General features: G+C 40.2%; 1 protein-coding gene across 1 annotated transcript in view; it reads right to left on the bottom strand.

Annotated features, from left to right (window-relative positions):
- Positions 1-1,067: 1,067 nt before the first annotated feature.
- ATAD2 (ATPase family AAA domain containing 2) overlaps positions 1,068-14,286 on the bottom strand; it is a 30,535-nt gene continuing 17,316 nt past the window's right edge. Inside the window, exons 18-28 of the mRNA XM_074556451.1 lie at positions 13,103-13,286; positions 11,439-11,624; positions 10,041-10,176; positions 9,696-9,892; positions 8,180-8,339; positions 7,712-7,834; positions 7,478-7,615; positions 6,021-6,374; positions 5,215-5,339; positions 3,404-3,532; positions 1,068-1,975 (exon numbers count right to left, since the gene is read on the bottom strand). Coding sequence (XP_074412552.1) covers positions 1,937-1,975; positions 3,404-3,532; positions 5,215-5,339; positions 6,021-6,374; positions 7,478-7,615; positions 7,712-7,834; positions 8,180-8,339; positions 9,696-9,892; positions 10,041-10,176; positions 11,439-11,624; positions 13,103-13,286 — 1,771 coding nt within the window. The 3' untranslated portion in view covers positions 1,068-1,936. The remainder of the gene's footprint in view (positions 1,976-3,403; positions 3,533-5,214; positions 5,340-6,020; positions 6,375-7,477; positions 7,616-7,711; positions 7,835-8,179; positions 8,340-9,695; positions 9,893-10,040; positions 10,177-11,438; positions 11,625-13,102; positions 13,287-14,286) is intronic.

Raw genomic sequence — 14,286 nt, forward strand, 5'->3', positions numbered from 1 at the left:
CAGGCGGCGGACACCGGGCGCGGGGGCTGCCCCGGCACCGCAGCGCCGCAGCCCGGGGACACCGGCGGCTCCTGGGCGGCCCGGGCTGGAGCGGGGGTGGCGGGCTGGGAGCCCCGGGCGGCAGCCGCGCCCCCGCTGGCAAACTTCGGCTCCGCGCTCGGGCCTCCCGCCGCGGCCGGGACGGGCTGAGGGACAGCGGCGCCCCCAGCCCGGGAAGAGCTTTGCTGCCGCTCCCGCCCGGAGCTGCCGCCGAGGGTCAACACGGCCGCAGGGTCCCGGCACCCAAACCAGCGCGAGTGAGGACAGAAGGAGCGGCTCTAACGAAAATGGCATTTCCCACACCCTGGGTTGTTGGGGGTTTTTTGTTAGTTAGAGAACTTGGAGAAAGGAGACCTCTCTCCCTTTACTACGTACAAAATCTTTTAATCAGTATTTGGGTTTAACTCCCACTGCCCAGTTCTCAAAAATGTTGTTTCCCTACACTATTTTTCTCATCACGGTGCACTATTTTGGGTCAGACAGTAAAGTGTGACACTTTCCTCAAGAAAGAAAAAAGAAATACATAGGGAACGCTTAACTGTTCACAGGTGGACACAAAAGATGGAAGATTTACACAATGGGGAAGCTTTTTAAAAATCTTCCTAGGTACAGGACCCTGTCGAGCCTAATGGCAGTGCTCAAAACAGAAGTTTTATCCCAGGAATGTTTCTGGTTCCTCAATTCCACACTGTCAGTTTTCAAAATAGTGCTCTTAGGAGATGTACTCAACAGGCTGCCTGCCTCGAGTCACATTGAAATTGGCAATGTCAGCCAAGAAGGAGATCGAGTTAAGGACATTAGTTCATTTATTACATTGCCAATGTTATAAACTGCATTAAAATGTAAATTTTCTTTTTTTTCTTCTCCTGAGCTTGTCTTTGCTCTATAATCCATACACTGAGAGGACAGGAAGCTGATCACATGCAGTTCTTATTTTAAAACCATAGTATTTGTCCTTGTGTCTTAAATGCAAGATTATCAATGATCAAAACTGTTCTGTGATTAAAATAGAGCAGACCACCCACCACTAAAAAGAGATGAATTTTTTATTAATACCCACCAAACAATACAGAGAAAAAAAATCTACATAGCACACCAATGTTTGAACAAACACAGTAGAAGGACACAAAAAGAGACCACTACTGACAGAGGTAAGAAACCAAACACAGAGAAGGATTGCACAGTTTGGCGTTCAGTATCGCCATACGTTGTGTACATGAGGTGACAGAACAGCAGAGTGAAGGGTCATGCCACATATTTTACCATGATTTATATAAAATTTTATTTTCATATAGTTAAACTTTGTCTTACTTTTTAAATAACTATCAAATTAACAGATAATTTTTCTCTGCTGGTTTGAAGAGAAATACTTCTTCAAAACAGGGTACTGCTTTGCTTTACTTCAATATATTTATCACCAACAATATATTCACTTTTATGTAATAAACAGATATGATTCTTCCCAGGTGACTAGAAAACTATTTACAACTGAATTCAACTACAAGCCATCTGATGAATTAACAATTCGTGGTAAAATGCTTTTCTCCAGTATTAAGATTGTCATTATTACAAGCAACTTTACCTTAGAAAGTTACAGTAGTAAATCTTGCTTTGTTTCAAGTTAGGTTTTCTTTTAAAGAGAGGTACTGAAATTATCTATTCAGATCTGCTGAGTTCAAAAGGCAATCACAGCAGTATGTCACATTAAAATATACATATCTAGAAGGGAAATATCAAAGTCATTAAATGACTTTCTTTGAGCTTTCTTAATATATTTTAAGATATATCTGTATAAATATATATGTAGACGTAGTATTTATTGAACAATGCAAAGAAAAAACAGCATGCAGTAAAAAGAAAACTTTACAGAGTGTGTCAAGTATGCTGAAATCAAGTATCATGTATAACTGAAGGCTGTAATTTCTTTCTTCATTGCCTAAGAAGAAAAAAAGACCAATTAGGAGTCAGTGTGAATACAAACTTAAGAAACCTGTTTGCTACTTCATCAAAAGAAGTGAGAATGTGTGCACACAATTGATGGCAATGATTTACCCAATGCATGTGCTACCACCACCACTGTTCTGTACTCACTGGCTCCAACACACCCTTATGCACCCAAACCAGAGAGCAGGCTAGGAAAACTGCAGGGATCTGTATCAGGGGATTATGGATCAATGGTGCTTTCAGCAATTAGAGGAGACAGTTCCCAAAGAGCCACAGCTAAAAGCTGAACTGTTCTTTTCTGCACTCTGAATAAATACTTGTTAAAGTCTCTGTTTTCATACAGTAGAACTTACTCCTGGACTGATTTGTGCAATCTCTTTGAATAGGAAATATTCTTTGGTCAAAGGTCAATGAAGCAGAAAACAAATCAAGTTCTGTCACAAAAGCTCACAAGCACCAGGATAACAAACGTGCTAAATCATGTAATTTATGATAGATAGGAGGAGGGTGCATTTTTCAGGAATGGCATCCTGCATCCAAGTAATCCTCACTGTTGCACAATCAGAGCAAGAGCATCTGACTCTCTATCACATGTGGAAGGAGAGATCAAGATGACCAGAATCCAAGAGAAGAGGCTTCCTGTTTTTTAAGGAAAACTGAGATGCATAAAAAAATTTTATCTATTCTTATGCATGACCACCTGGAAGACAAATGGATTCAAGGACTTTGAAGCTGAAGACTGAATATCCAACCTATCTAAATCAACTCAACGTTGGGAATGTCAGACTGGGACCATGGGTTACTGTGGAGTATTTCTGCCAAATTCTGACAACATGGAAATCCTCTCTTACAGGAAGAGATTACAGAACCTGACTCGTTAGCATTAAACCTCCATAGGCAGGAAGCTCCCATATATGAAATGAAAGCTGCTTGAGCCATTCTAGCTAAAAAACAAGTCTGGTGAGACTAAAGTCTCTTCTTGTTATGCCTCATACTTAGTTTCTTTTCAGGAATGGAGTGACTGCTATACAAGTGTTACCACGTGTGAGTGCCCACAAGAGGAGAATGAGGAAGTGACAGACTGAGAAAAGCACCCTCCTTTCACAGCCCCCCCAGGACTGAAGAGGTACTGGAGCAGGAGTGGTGACAGACTGGGCTGAACTGCCTTGAGAGGGTTCTGGGGGCACCCATCATCTTCAAACCTTTTCCTGCTGGAACTGCCAGCAGCTAAGCCAAATGCAACAATAGTTTTGCAATACAGAGAAATGTCTTCCAGACTGTAATGAACAAATCTTGTAACACAGGCAACTAAGCAGCAATGAGTAATACTAAATAACCATGACATTCACAGGGCACACGTACATATGCATAACACACACCTGTAATAATGACAGAAAGTGCTACAAGACAAAAAAATTACCTTCACTAATTCGTTTTTGTCACCATCTTCCCGGTGCTGGTAAATGCACTGGCTAAGGACAGCATACAGTTTCTCCATGCGAAATATACTGACGTTCTCAGTTACCACGGCAATAGAATGCAGCACTTGCTGAAGAAAAAAAATGGAAACCAGAGTTCAGAATAGCACAAGATAAGCAGCAAACAGAAAAGGTAGGACAGGTGTATGGCCAACTTCCCATGTGGAACTTTTTAACTGCTGCCAAAGAAGTGACTGCCTGCTCTTGTAAGTGTTCATTGAGTTCTAGGCCTATTATCAAGCAAATAAATGAAAAAACTCAAAACCCCAAACAAAAAAAAACAAGCCCAAACAAAACCAAGCAGCTACAGTTTGGAAGGTCACCCAGCTTATTGTCTGCAAGTGAATTCCAAAGAGCCTAACACACACAGCAAGTTCCAGTGGCACCCCTGTTAAGGAGTCAAGTTTTCTAAAAGATGCATTTGACGACTGTAGCTCTGTCCTCACAGCTGAGAGCTCTGTGGTACCATCTCTGCAGTGGGCAGTTCCTTCAGAGCACACAATGCTGGCACCCTCACTCCTGAGAAACCCATGTGCATTGCCTACAGACACAGACATGAACACCACCTTCCTCACAGAGGAAGTGCAGGGGCAGGCACTGAGCCACCTCTGCTCTTTGCTGACCACTGACAGGACCCAAGGGAACAGCATGGAGCTGTGTCAGGGGAATTTAGGCTGGATATAAGGAAGAAGTTCTACACCCAGAGGGTGGTCAGGCAGTAGAACAGGCTCCTCAGGAAAGTGGCTACAGCACCAAGATTGACAGAGCTCATGAAACATTTAGACAATGTTCTCAAGCTCATGGCAGGATTGTTGGGAGTGCCCTGGGCAGGGCCAGGAGTTGGACTCTATCCTTCCCAGATCCCTTCCAACTCAGGATGTTCTATCATTCTATGAACACAAACCCATAAAATTTCCTTGCTTAGGAAGCCTGCCTTGAAAAGTTAATTTCTCTCTTCTCACTCCATTTCTTATCATGGCAGATAAACAGCAGCCTCCTCTGGTTTGACCCACCTCCAGGACCTCAACCTCAATTTCCTGAATTCTCCTCACTTCAACATCTCCAGATAAAGGCCAGGTCCATCTACCCTCTCCAACTCATGCAAAGGAACTTCTCTGACCCCCTGCAGCTAGGCACATTTTTGACCCTTTCAGGAACTGTATTGTAGGGTAACAACTTCTCTCCTATAGGGACTGGAAAAACCTTGTAACACTGTACCTATATGAATGTAAAATTCTATCACTGGATTTTGAAAGTGTTTGAGAAGAGAAGATATTAGTATTTTATCCAGAATGACCTTTAAGTCAACATGCTAACTTCAAAGTCCTCAAGTCATCTCTGCTAAAAATCAGTGTACTCTTTCAGTTCCTAATAAATGAAAACATGCAAACAGCAAGCCAAAACAACCCCCAGTCCATCATAAAAACCGCCAAGACAATAATAACCAACAGCACTACCAGTTTGCCAGTGGGCTATTTTAAAATCTAACAAGCCCTTTTACATTAACAATAGGAGATAATCCAGTCTCCTAAAATTTTAGTTCGTCAAAAGCAAGAACAGCAGCCTACACTAGCTGTGGAAACTAGTCATAGTCCATTACATAGTCCATTACAGGTTGAGTTATTTCACCAGCTATATATCCCTCCCATACTTTGTCTGAATTGACTGGTTAACAACTGACTTAATTTACAACTCTGTAAGTAGCAAGAAAATGTCCTACTTTGGTATTAAAAAAATTAAAATTTAAACTTACTTTGAGCTCACAGTAATCCACAAACACTCTCTGTGTGCCCATTTTCACTGCCTTCCCAACACATCCCAGCTGCTTCTCTTCCACCTGAGATGATCTTGCACGAGTCATACGGTGTACCCACAACTCTGTAACAACACAAATTTCTTAAGTCAGGATTTCTCTTTCTCTGAAACACAGTAAGAGTGAAGTACCCTGTACTTGGAGAAGAGAACCTCTCTGCAACAACAGACAACTGTTACCATTTTTCACTGATAAATGCTTGATGCTTTTACCTCCTTTCTGGCAAAAATCTCTGCTCCATGAAAACTAGAGACTTGAACACAAAAAAGCTCCAACACAAGACAAAAATGCAGGGGAAAAAAACAGGGGAAAAATCCTGTTGCCATTACAGCACTGTGCTGTAAAACTCCAAAGTAATTTAGCTTAGAAAACACATCTTACTGCAAACACTAGGACATAACTCTTCTATTCCACACATGAGCCTGGGTGCACACTGTTTGAAGCACAGCTTTTTAACTAATGCTTCTTATTGCTGGAAAGATCCTCATGCAATAAAAGAAAGCCATTGTTTGTTTTTCAGTTAGGTACTATTTGAAAAATAAACCGCAGAATCAGAAACCCAGCAGCTACAGAAATACACGAGTTTGGCTGGCATAACTCGAGGGGCAGCACCATTATGCAAGAAACTGTGCACCAATTTGAGAGACAAGTGAGAACAGAAATCAGGAAGGCTAAAACCTGGCAGGTAGTGTAACCCTCCTGAGGAGGAATCAGGGGGTGAATGACCTGTTTGATCTCTCACTTACCATCTGAACGTCCATCTTCAGAAGTTCCAGCTTTTTGACAGTCTGGCATCTCACTCTGCTCTCTTAGGTCTGAATGTTCTCTCCTTTTTCCAGAAGGAGATTTGCCCACAAGGGTAACTCTCTCTCTTTCATTTTCTGTCCCATTTTTCTGTCGTTCTTGAAGTACATTTTCATGTTCTTCAGGAGTATCCTGAGAGGATGCAAATTCAGTGCAATCTGTGCCAGACTCTTCATTGCTCTCCACTTCATTTTGGTCTTCAGGAATTTTATTCTCTTTATTGAACTGAACATTCCTCTTCTTTGCTGCAATACTTGAAGACTCTCTATTCCTTTTGCGTTTTCTTTTTGACTTCTCTACAAAGAGATACAAGCAAAAGTAATCCAAAACAATACCAAAACAAGAAACATGCTCATCTTACTTGTCTGACAAGGAAAATGACAAAATGAGCTTAAATACCACTGCCCATCTCCCCAGACATGTGTCTAGAGAAAAAATTGGTGTTTATTAGAGCCACGTAGCTACTAGATTTTAAAAGATCCAGCTACAGAATTTAATTCACAAAACCAACAGCTTCAAGAGGTTATGAAAACAGAAGTCTTACTTTAGACAGGAAGTCTTACTGGAAAGCAAGATTATTAAGTGACTTAGTCATCTAATATATGTGAACAGAAACATATTTGGAGATGAACCTCAGAATCTGTAAATCTCACAGAAGTTAGAGACACATTGGGAAAAGCTGAAGAGGCACTTTTAAGGGAGTATTTGCTGGAGAAAAAATCCTCCACAGAGATTTCCACCTCATAAGCTTTCTGATTCAGTTAACCTTGTTCAATACAAACGTGTCATTTTCCCTTCCAGAAAACCCCACCACCCTTTGTACTCAGAGAGTACCACACAAGGCCTGTGGGTCAAGTCAGTGGCAAAATTCCCAGACATGCCAGCAAGACCAGGAAATGTCACATCATGTCATGTGTTTTAAACCCTTTTTTCCCCCCATGTACTATTCATGGTAAAACTGAAGAAAATAATGATCTTTCCTTTACATGTTATGATTATTGCTCCCCTTTGTTTAACCCCTTCCCCTTCAACTGGAAATCACAGGAATAGAGTTTAATGTCTGAGGGCAGGGAAGGGGAAAACAGTGTTGCATATAACTAAAAACTAGGTAAGCATTCAAAAACTGCCATGTCCAACTTTATGAAGAGGTAGCAATGTAGGAGCCATTAAATAGCAGTGGGCCACTAAGGGCAGTGTCTTACAGTGTCAACTAGCCATTGTACTTGGACTTGACATCCATACTGATTGAATAACCTCTGGATTTATCCCATGTTTTGCAGCATATTAAAATATGGAATGCCTCTGGCATGAAGAACCAGGCATCGTAGGAACCTGTTAAGTCACAAGAACAGCAGCTTCAGCACCTTCTCCAGGAAAGCCTGAGTAAAACACAACTTGCCTTTAGGGCAGGGGGTACTGACATCCACAGGCACCGCTAGGATCTTCAGTTTTTCATTACACTTCGGATCTGTTTTCTTACACCCAGGAACAGAGTCCTCTGGCATTTCACAGAAGGAAGAGGAAGCACAGTCTGAACCTTGCAATAAAGAAGAGAGAGCAAAGAAGGGTGTCTTGCATGGCTGGTTACAGATCCTGAGCTAAGTCTTTCATTCCTCAGTGCCAAAGAACATACCTCTCTGCTTACGAGACTCTTTGATTTCTTGGCAGCGGCGTTCGAAATCCTCATCCATCTCCTCCCTCACTATGGAATAGGCAGTGTCTCTCAGAGCACAGGCCCTGTGCCTGAGGAGGCGATCTGAAATTGTACAGCCACAATTGAGTGCTTTCTTCCAGCCAATGAACCCCTTTATTCTGTTTACTTAGAAAGTTTTTTCTCTTGTCATAGGTAGGTTCTGAAATGTTATCTCAGTCAATCTTTTCAGCATGCCAACTGATAAGTTAATTTTAAAGCAAAAGCAGTAGCTTCCAATCAACATATCTACCACAATTTCATGCCCAAATAAGTTTATTTGATACTGCAACATTCACAACCTGGCCAGAAATGCTCTCTGGGGATCTTTTAAATGATCTAATCTCACATCTACTGTACACAAATGAGGTAAATTTAAAATTTTGACAAATTAGTGATAAAACCACTCACCTCCAGGATCTTTAGCTGGGTTGTACTCTAAAGCATTGCTACAGATTAGATCAATGTCTTTTAGAAAGTCTCTTGCAGTTGGGTACTGGTGCATGTCAATCTTGGACAGAACTGTGGAGAGGTCCATGGGCTGTTTAATAACAGCATTGTAATCAGGTACCTACAAAGGAAATATACATGCTCAGAGATTTAACACAGCAGCCACCAAAAATAATTATTTTCATAAAGTCAAATAAAGGACTTGTTAAAAATCCCAATATGATGCATCCAAATATGTGGAGATTACCCAAGCAGCTTCCTGAAAACAGAAAGACTATTTCAGCTGGTTCTGAAGAGACAGGCTAGAAGAGGGGAAAACAAAGAAGCAGGGAGGTGAGAAGAATGTGTGGGGCAGAGAAGGGAACCAGCATCCAGAGTGGAACTTGTTTCACTTCCTTTTGGAAAATAACAGCAAAAAAACATTTCTCAGTAAAGTCACCTGAAATTCTCTTTGGTTTTGGCAGCAAGAAAAAGGATGCAGGAATTGCACCATTGAAGTACCTATCCTGGGCACCTACAATGAGATAGCTGGACCCAGGGGTGCCAATTTCTTTATTCTGACAATAGAAGGAACCTAATGACTAGTTCAGATGAGGACATCTATGTTTGTTTAGATTATTCAGATCTGGAAATTACAAGTAAAGGAAAGAGGTCAGTGGACAAGTGGGGAAACAGGACCTTGTGGAAATGCAAAGCTATCTCAAATTTCCAGCTGACTTCGAAGTATGTGCCCCAGCCTACACTTATTTAATGAATTAAATGAGAAGCATATGGGAGGAAGAAAAAAAAAATCACAAAGCCTTTATGGTTGATGTTTTAGCAAGGAAAGTCCCCTGAGAACAGAATCTGAAAATCTGACAAACTGCTACTTCTACTCCTATTCTTGCAGGAACTATTGACAGACAATTAAAGAGCTTTACACTTTAACTAAAACAACCCTGGAAGTACTGGAAGCACTGTTTATAATTACAGAGAAAAAGAGAGATCTCTGCTTTCTAGTACTGTAATACACCTATGTATGTATCAAAGTCTTTTCACAAGCAAACTGTGTTGGCATTTGATATAATTGGTACTTGGACTAGATGATCCTTGTTGGATGACCCTTCTAATGGAAATAATCTCAAGTTTTAAAGAGGTTTTAGAAGGAACACAGGGGCTTAGTGAACACTCATATAATAAATAACATATTATTAATATTTATAATTAATTATAATAACATATATTAATTATAATAACAATATATTAATATTTATTATTAATTATAATAACAAATAACAAATATTTGAGTGACCCAGAGTCAAAAAAAGTAAAAGCAAAACAAAACTTCACCTCCCATATCCTGGAGATTCATAATGCTATGATCCTAAAGACAAAGATAAACCTTCCTAGAAAGAACACATAAACACTGAGGAACACACACACAGAAATTGTGAATACACACGGGTATAGTGATATTGCAGATCAACACTAAATTTACCTCCTGTGGGTCAACAGGCTTTGTGAATGCCCTGAAACGCCTGTCAATGACGAGCCTGTGAGTCACATCCCGCAGGTAAATCCTCAGCTCCCGCAGCGTGTCCTCCTCCTGCTCCTCCAGCTGTTTGAGCTCCTCCTCCGACAGCTGCCGAGGCTTTGGGGGCGGTGCCACAGGCAGCACTTCCAGGGGCTGCCGAGCTGAAATGGAAAACTTCAGTCAATGAATGGTACTCAAGTACAAGCACATGAAAAATAATTGATAGAAAATTGCCCCAAAGGAAACACTGTATTGTATTAGTTAACTTACTGCTAGCCAAGTTTTATGTTATATTTTGAATATGCTCACCTGAGTTGTTTTTTGATGCAGGAGGTTCAGCAGCTTGCTTCATAACCAAGTCCTCAAAAAAACTTCTTCTTTCAGCACAGGTAGGCCACCGGATTTTGAAAACTTCTTCACAATCATTATTAAATAAAGCTTTTATCTGAAGCATGAAGAGAAAAAAAATTTCAGATATAAGGCCATGCACATTTTTTGTATTTTTTAATATGCTATTCCAAAAAGCTGAGTGCCTTTCTAAACTAAACGGAATATTCATCTGGGTAAGATAAGCTTTGTAAAGCTGTCTTCTTGGCTGTAAAAGGCTAAATTTTCATAGAACGGCAAATTAAAACACTTGCTCTGAGGAATGATACCATCTAGAGTTTAGGCTCCATGAAAAAAAGATGCGACAAACCATTGATTGGAGAGTCACCACTTCCAAGGTTGGTTATTTTGTATTTACCTGCCTTTGTGTTCTTTAGCTTGAATCTTTATGGCAGCTATGGAGGGAATGGGCGAGTGCCAGCTTTTTGTTAAGGTGGCTTTTAAAATTTTGTTTTTAATAAATTTAAATGAAGTGTCTACACTTGCATTATTTCCAGCCTGTAGTCTGTTTTTCCATCTCTGTTACCAAAGGGTATGGAAATAATTTCATTCCTTATTTTAGAAAGCATTTAACAACATCACAGTAAGTTTTTCTACCAAGACAAAATAATCAGAGCATCATATTCGCATTTTGAACACCTTCCTTTAACACTCTCTGATGTTGTTTCTGAAATCCCAGTGCAGCTTGAGGGGACTGGGGAGGCAATTTTACCACCACAAATGTCCAGAAAGCTCAGCAGATAATCTTACTGAATTTTGTTAAGGAATACAACTAAAAATTGATTTCTAAGTTACTTAAACGGAAGTTGGACTTTATCTTTCCAGTATGTCAAGTTTTCACCTACCAGATGTAAAAATAAATGGAAATAATAATTAAATTATTGAAATTTGAGATGACACTCCATCAATAACAGTGTGACCACTGTACTTTTCCAGTAAAAACAGCTTTCACTTTTCAGTAAAATGATCTTTTTCCTATCTCAAGCACTGTATATTCTTCACTAAGCACACACCTCACCATCTTGCAGTCACCAAAATGACTGCCTGAAGCAAATTTGTACATCTGTCTAATAAGCATCAGTGTGTGAGAAGGGTGAAACATTTGGGTTAAAGTCAATCCTTTTGCTCAGAAAACACTCCAGACAAATGTTTTCACACCGTTGTTTTGTCTAAGCAAATTTTAAGAGACCTTTAAGAATGTTTGAGTGCCCAAATAGTAACAGCATGAATTTGCTTTAGAGTGGTACAGCACTCCCATGCTTAAAGGAGTTATAAACTAACAAACATAAAAGGAAGAGTAACAGAAGTATTGATAAATACCTCTTCTGGGAGATCTCCATGTTTTACATCAGTTGTTGCAAGGAGCAGAACTGGAGCAAATGTTGGGATGTTCTGCAGTAGTGTTGTGAAAACAGCTTTCACTGTAGGTCCCACAGTGTCCCACCACAAAGGGATCTGTGGCACATAAATGATGCTTGGTGCTGTTCTCTGAGCTTCTCGCATCAACTGGCAAAATGAAAGCTCAGGTAAGAAAACTACATGCTGTAGAACAGGATACTAAATAACTACACATCAAACTGTCTTATGAAATACAAGTACATGAAGCTAAAACATCAGGACAAATCAATAAATTCACTACTCCCTAACAATACGGTAAAATTTTCACTATGATTCAAACACAGACATGGCTACACAGACAGAAACAGACTTGAACCTCTGCCCAATTTCAGAACTTCTTATGTGTAAGAGAACTCCTAAAGAGCCTCAGCACTCAGCCAATCTGGTAGGTGCACCCAAAAAAACACAACAGCCCTTCAGCAAGATGTATTAGCTTGGAGAAATTGCCACACAAGTGCAACTACACCAATTTCAGTTCAGAGCACACACAGAAAGACCTATGTGAGAAGCCTGCTTACAATGCATAATTTCAAGCACAATTTTATAAGAGGTGACCATTCTTTTGTCTGCCTGAAGAGCTAAATCACAACTTCTTACTACCAGAAGATCCATCAGAGCAGATGATATGCTTTGGAAGAGCACAAGCCATGCTTACAGATGGCACCTCAATCACAGGAGACAAAATGCATCTACTGCCAGAGGAAAGTGACAAATTTCTCCATGTGCCCTCTCAGATTAACAATATTCAGAGAGTTCCTGTCAAAAGGTGGGGAAGCACACATGGTATATCCAGGCACTCACTACAGAGGGTAGTTACTCATCCACAGATGCAACCATCACAGAACAAAAGGAAAATTGCTCTTCCTGTGTGACAAAGGAGCCATGGAATGTGTCTGTCCTGACTCCTACAGCTCTCCAATGCTGCTACTAAATTCTGTGAATTGTGAATTCTGTGAAGGTAAAAATATTTTAATACAGAAATGCCAAACACCACCATGTATTCCCTGCCTAAAACTAAAGAAGGACACCAGCACTAATCTGGTTATATTTCATTTTCCTAGCAAAGGAAAGCACACCAGTGTAACAATCTTAGTGTTATATGAATTTTAATTTATTTCCTGCATGTACTACAAGCTGTATATGTACAAGAAGAAACCCTTTTCCCCCAAACCTTGACTGTCCTATGAATGTAATAATAAACAGGGCTTCAGAAAGTGCATGATGCCATCAGGCTGATGCAGAGCCATCTACTGAGAGCACAGAGACTTAAGAAGCAATGAAAATTTCCTGGATGCAACACAGACCAGCAGGATTTTTTGGCCACAGAGAGTGCTTTATTAGCAGCACCTCCCATCTTCCAGAGCTGCTAGCAACGCTCTCACTGCTTCCTTTCAAAAGGAAAACATGACTATGTATACCATCCTTATACAGTATCATTCCATCTAGAAAATAAAGTGGATTTCCAGACAGAAGTAAACATAAAATCCTATCCCAACCAGGCCTCCTCCATTAACATTATTTCACAAATTTACATACAGTTTATATTCAGTTTATGAGTCATACCAGATTAATGATAAAAAAGATACCTGTGCACATGTTTCTTCTGGGGATGTGATGCTAACAAACAAAGCAGGCAGGTCTAGTGTATAAACAGGGAACTTCTCCAGGGCATGGATTACTGCAGGTGCCAGATGAAAAGCCTGCCCACACCCTGGATCTTCAACTAATAGGAACCGTGGCCTGAAAGATGTTGGCTGGCAACGAGGATTTCTACAACAGCAAGAAGAAAACAAGTTTAAAAACAAGTGATTAATAGGCACACAGATGTTGAAGTTTTTCCTATATGCTTTTTTTTTTTGGTAAATATACTCCTTGTTCCATGAAATAATAAGCCAGACTGATCAGGAAGACTATCAAAGCCTATTTTCTCAAGAACTGGTACCATTTCCACTAAGAAATCCTGCCAGGCCCCAGCATGTCTGCCATTCCTTTAGCTGGCTTAAGTAAGAGCTCTTAAATCCTTCAGGGAAGCTGTCCAGCCAAATGCTCACACAAAACTGGTCTGTGACCTGATATGGGCAGAACAACAACTCTTTCTTTTCTAAGCACAAACCAATCTGGGTCTCTTCACTCCATGTACACCACTATTTTCAATGGGACTTGACTTTAGGTAACTGAGATCTCTACACCTGCCAAGTTTAGCTAAAATTTGGCTGTAGCAACTGGAGATGATGGTAAGGAAGAAGCATACCAGCATTTCTAGGAAAAAAATTAATGTGGGCACTGGAACACGTTAGCTGTATCTGAAGAAGCACACAATTGGATTGGTTAAATTACTTCTATGATTTCCTCTCTGAATTGTCTATTAATTTCCTAATCATCTTGTTTTATGAGCATGAAACACTTGTGAAGAGGTTTGTGGGTTTTTCTACCTCAAGACTGTTGTACCTTTACTTGCTGAAGTCAAAGATCTTAGAAGAATAATTGACCCAATGACACAACTTCCACAATGAAACATCAAAAAATGAACAAACTTTGTAGGTTAAAGGTACAAAATGCAGACGTTGTTTTCCTCACAGTTTTAACGTTATTTCTTAATTTGATTTCTCATTTAACAATCTTGGAAGGCAGAAGGGAAGAAGATGGCTACACAAATCCTTAGTGTTCTTTTAAGCTAAAAGGGCAGACAGCAGATTTTTTGGGTGTTGAACCTTTGGATTAAATCAACATGTTCTTATAATCTGTGGACCACTGACTTAGGCAAATAGGG

This window comes from Zonotrichia albicollis, chromosome 1 (genome assembly GCF_047830755.1).
Source record: "Zonotrichia albicollis isolate bZonAlb1 chromosome 1, bZonAlb1.hap1, whole genome shotgun sequence".
In the NCBI taxonomy this organism is placed as follows: Eukaryota; Metazoa; Chordata; class Aves; order Passeriformes; family Passerellidae; genus Zonotrichia; species Zonotrichia albicollis.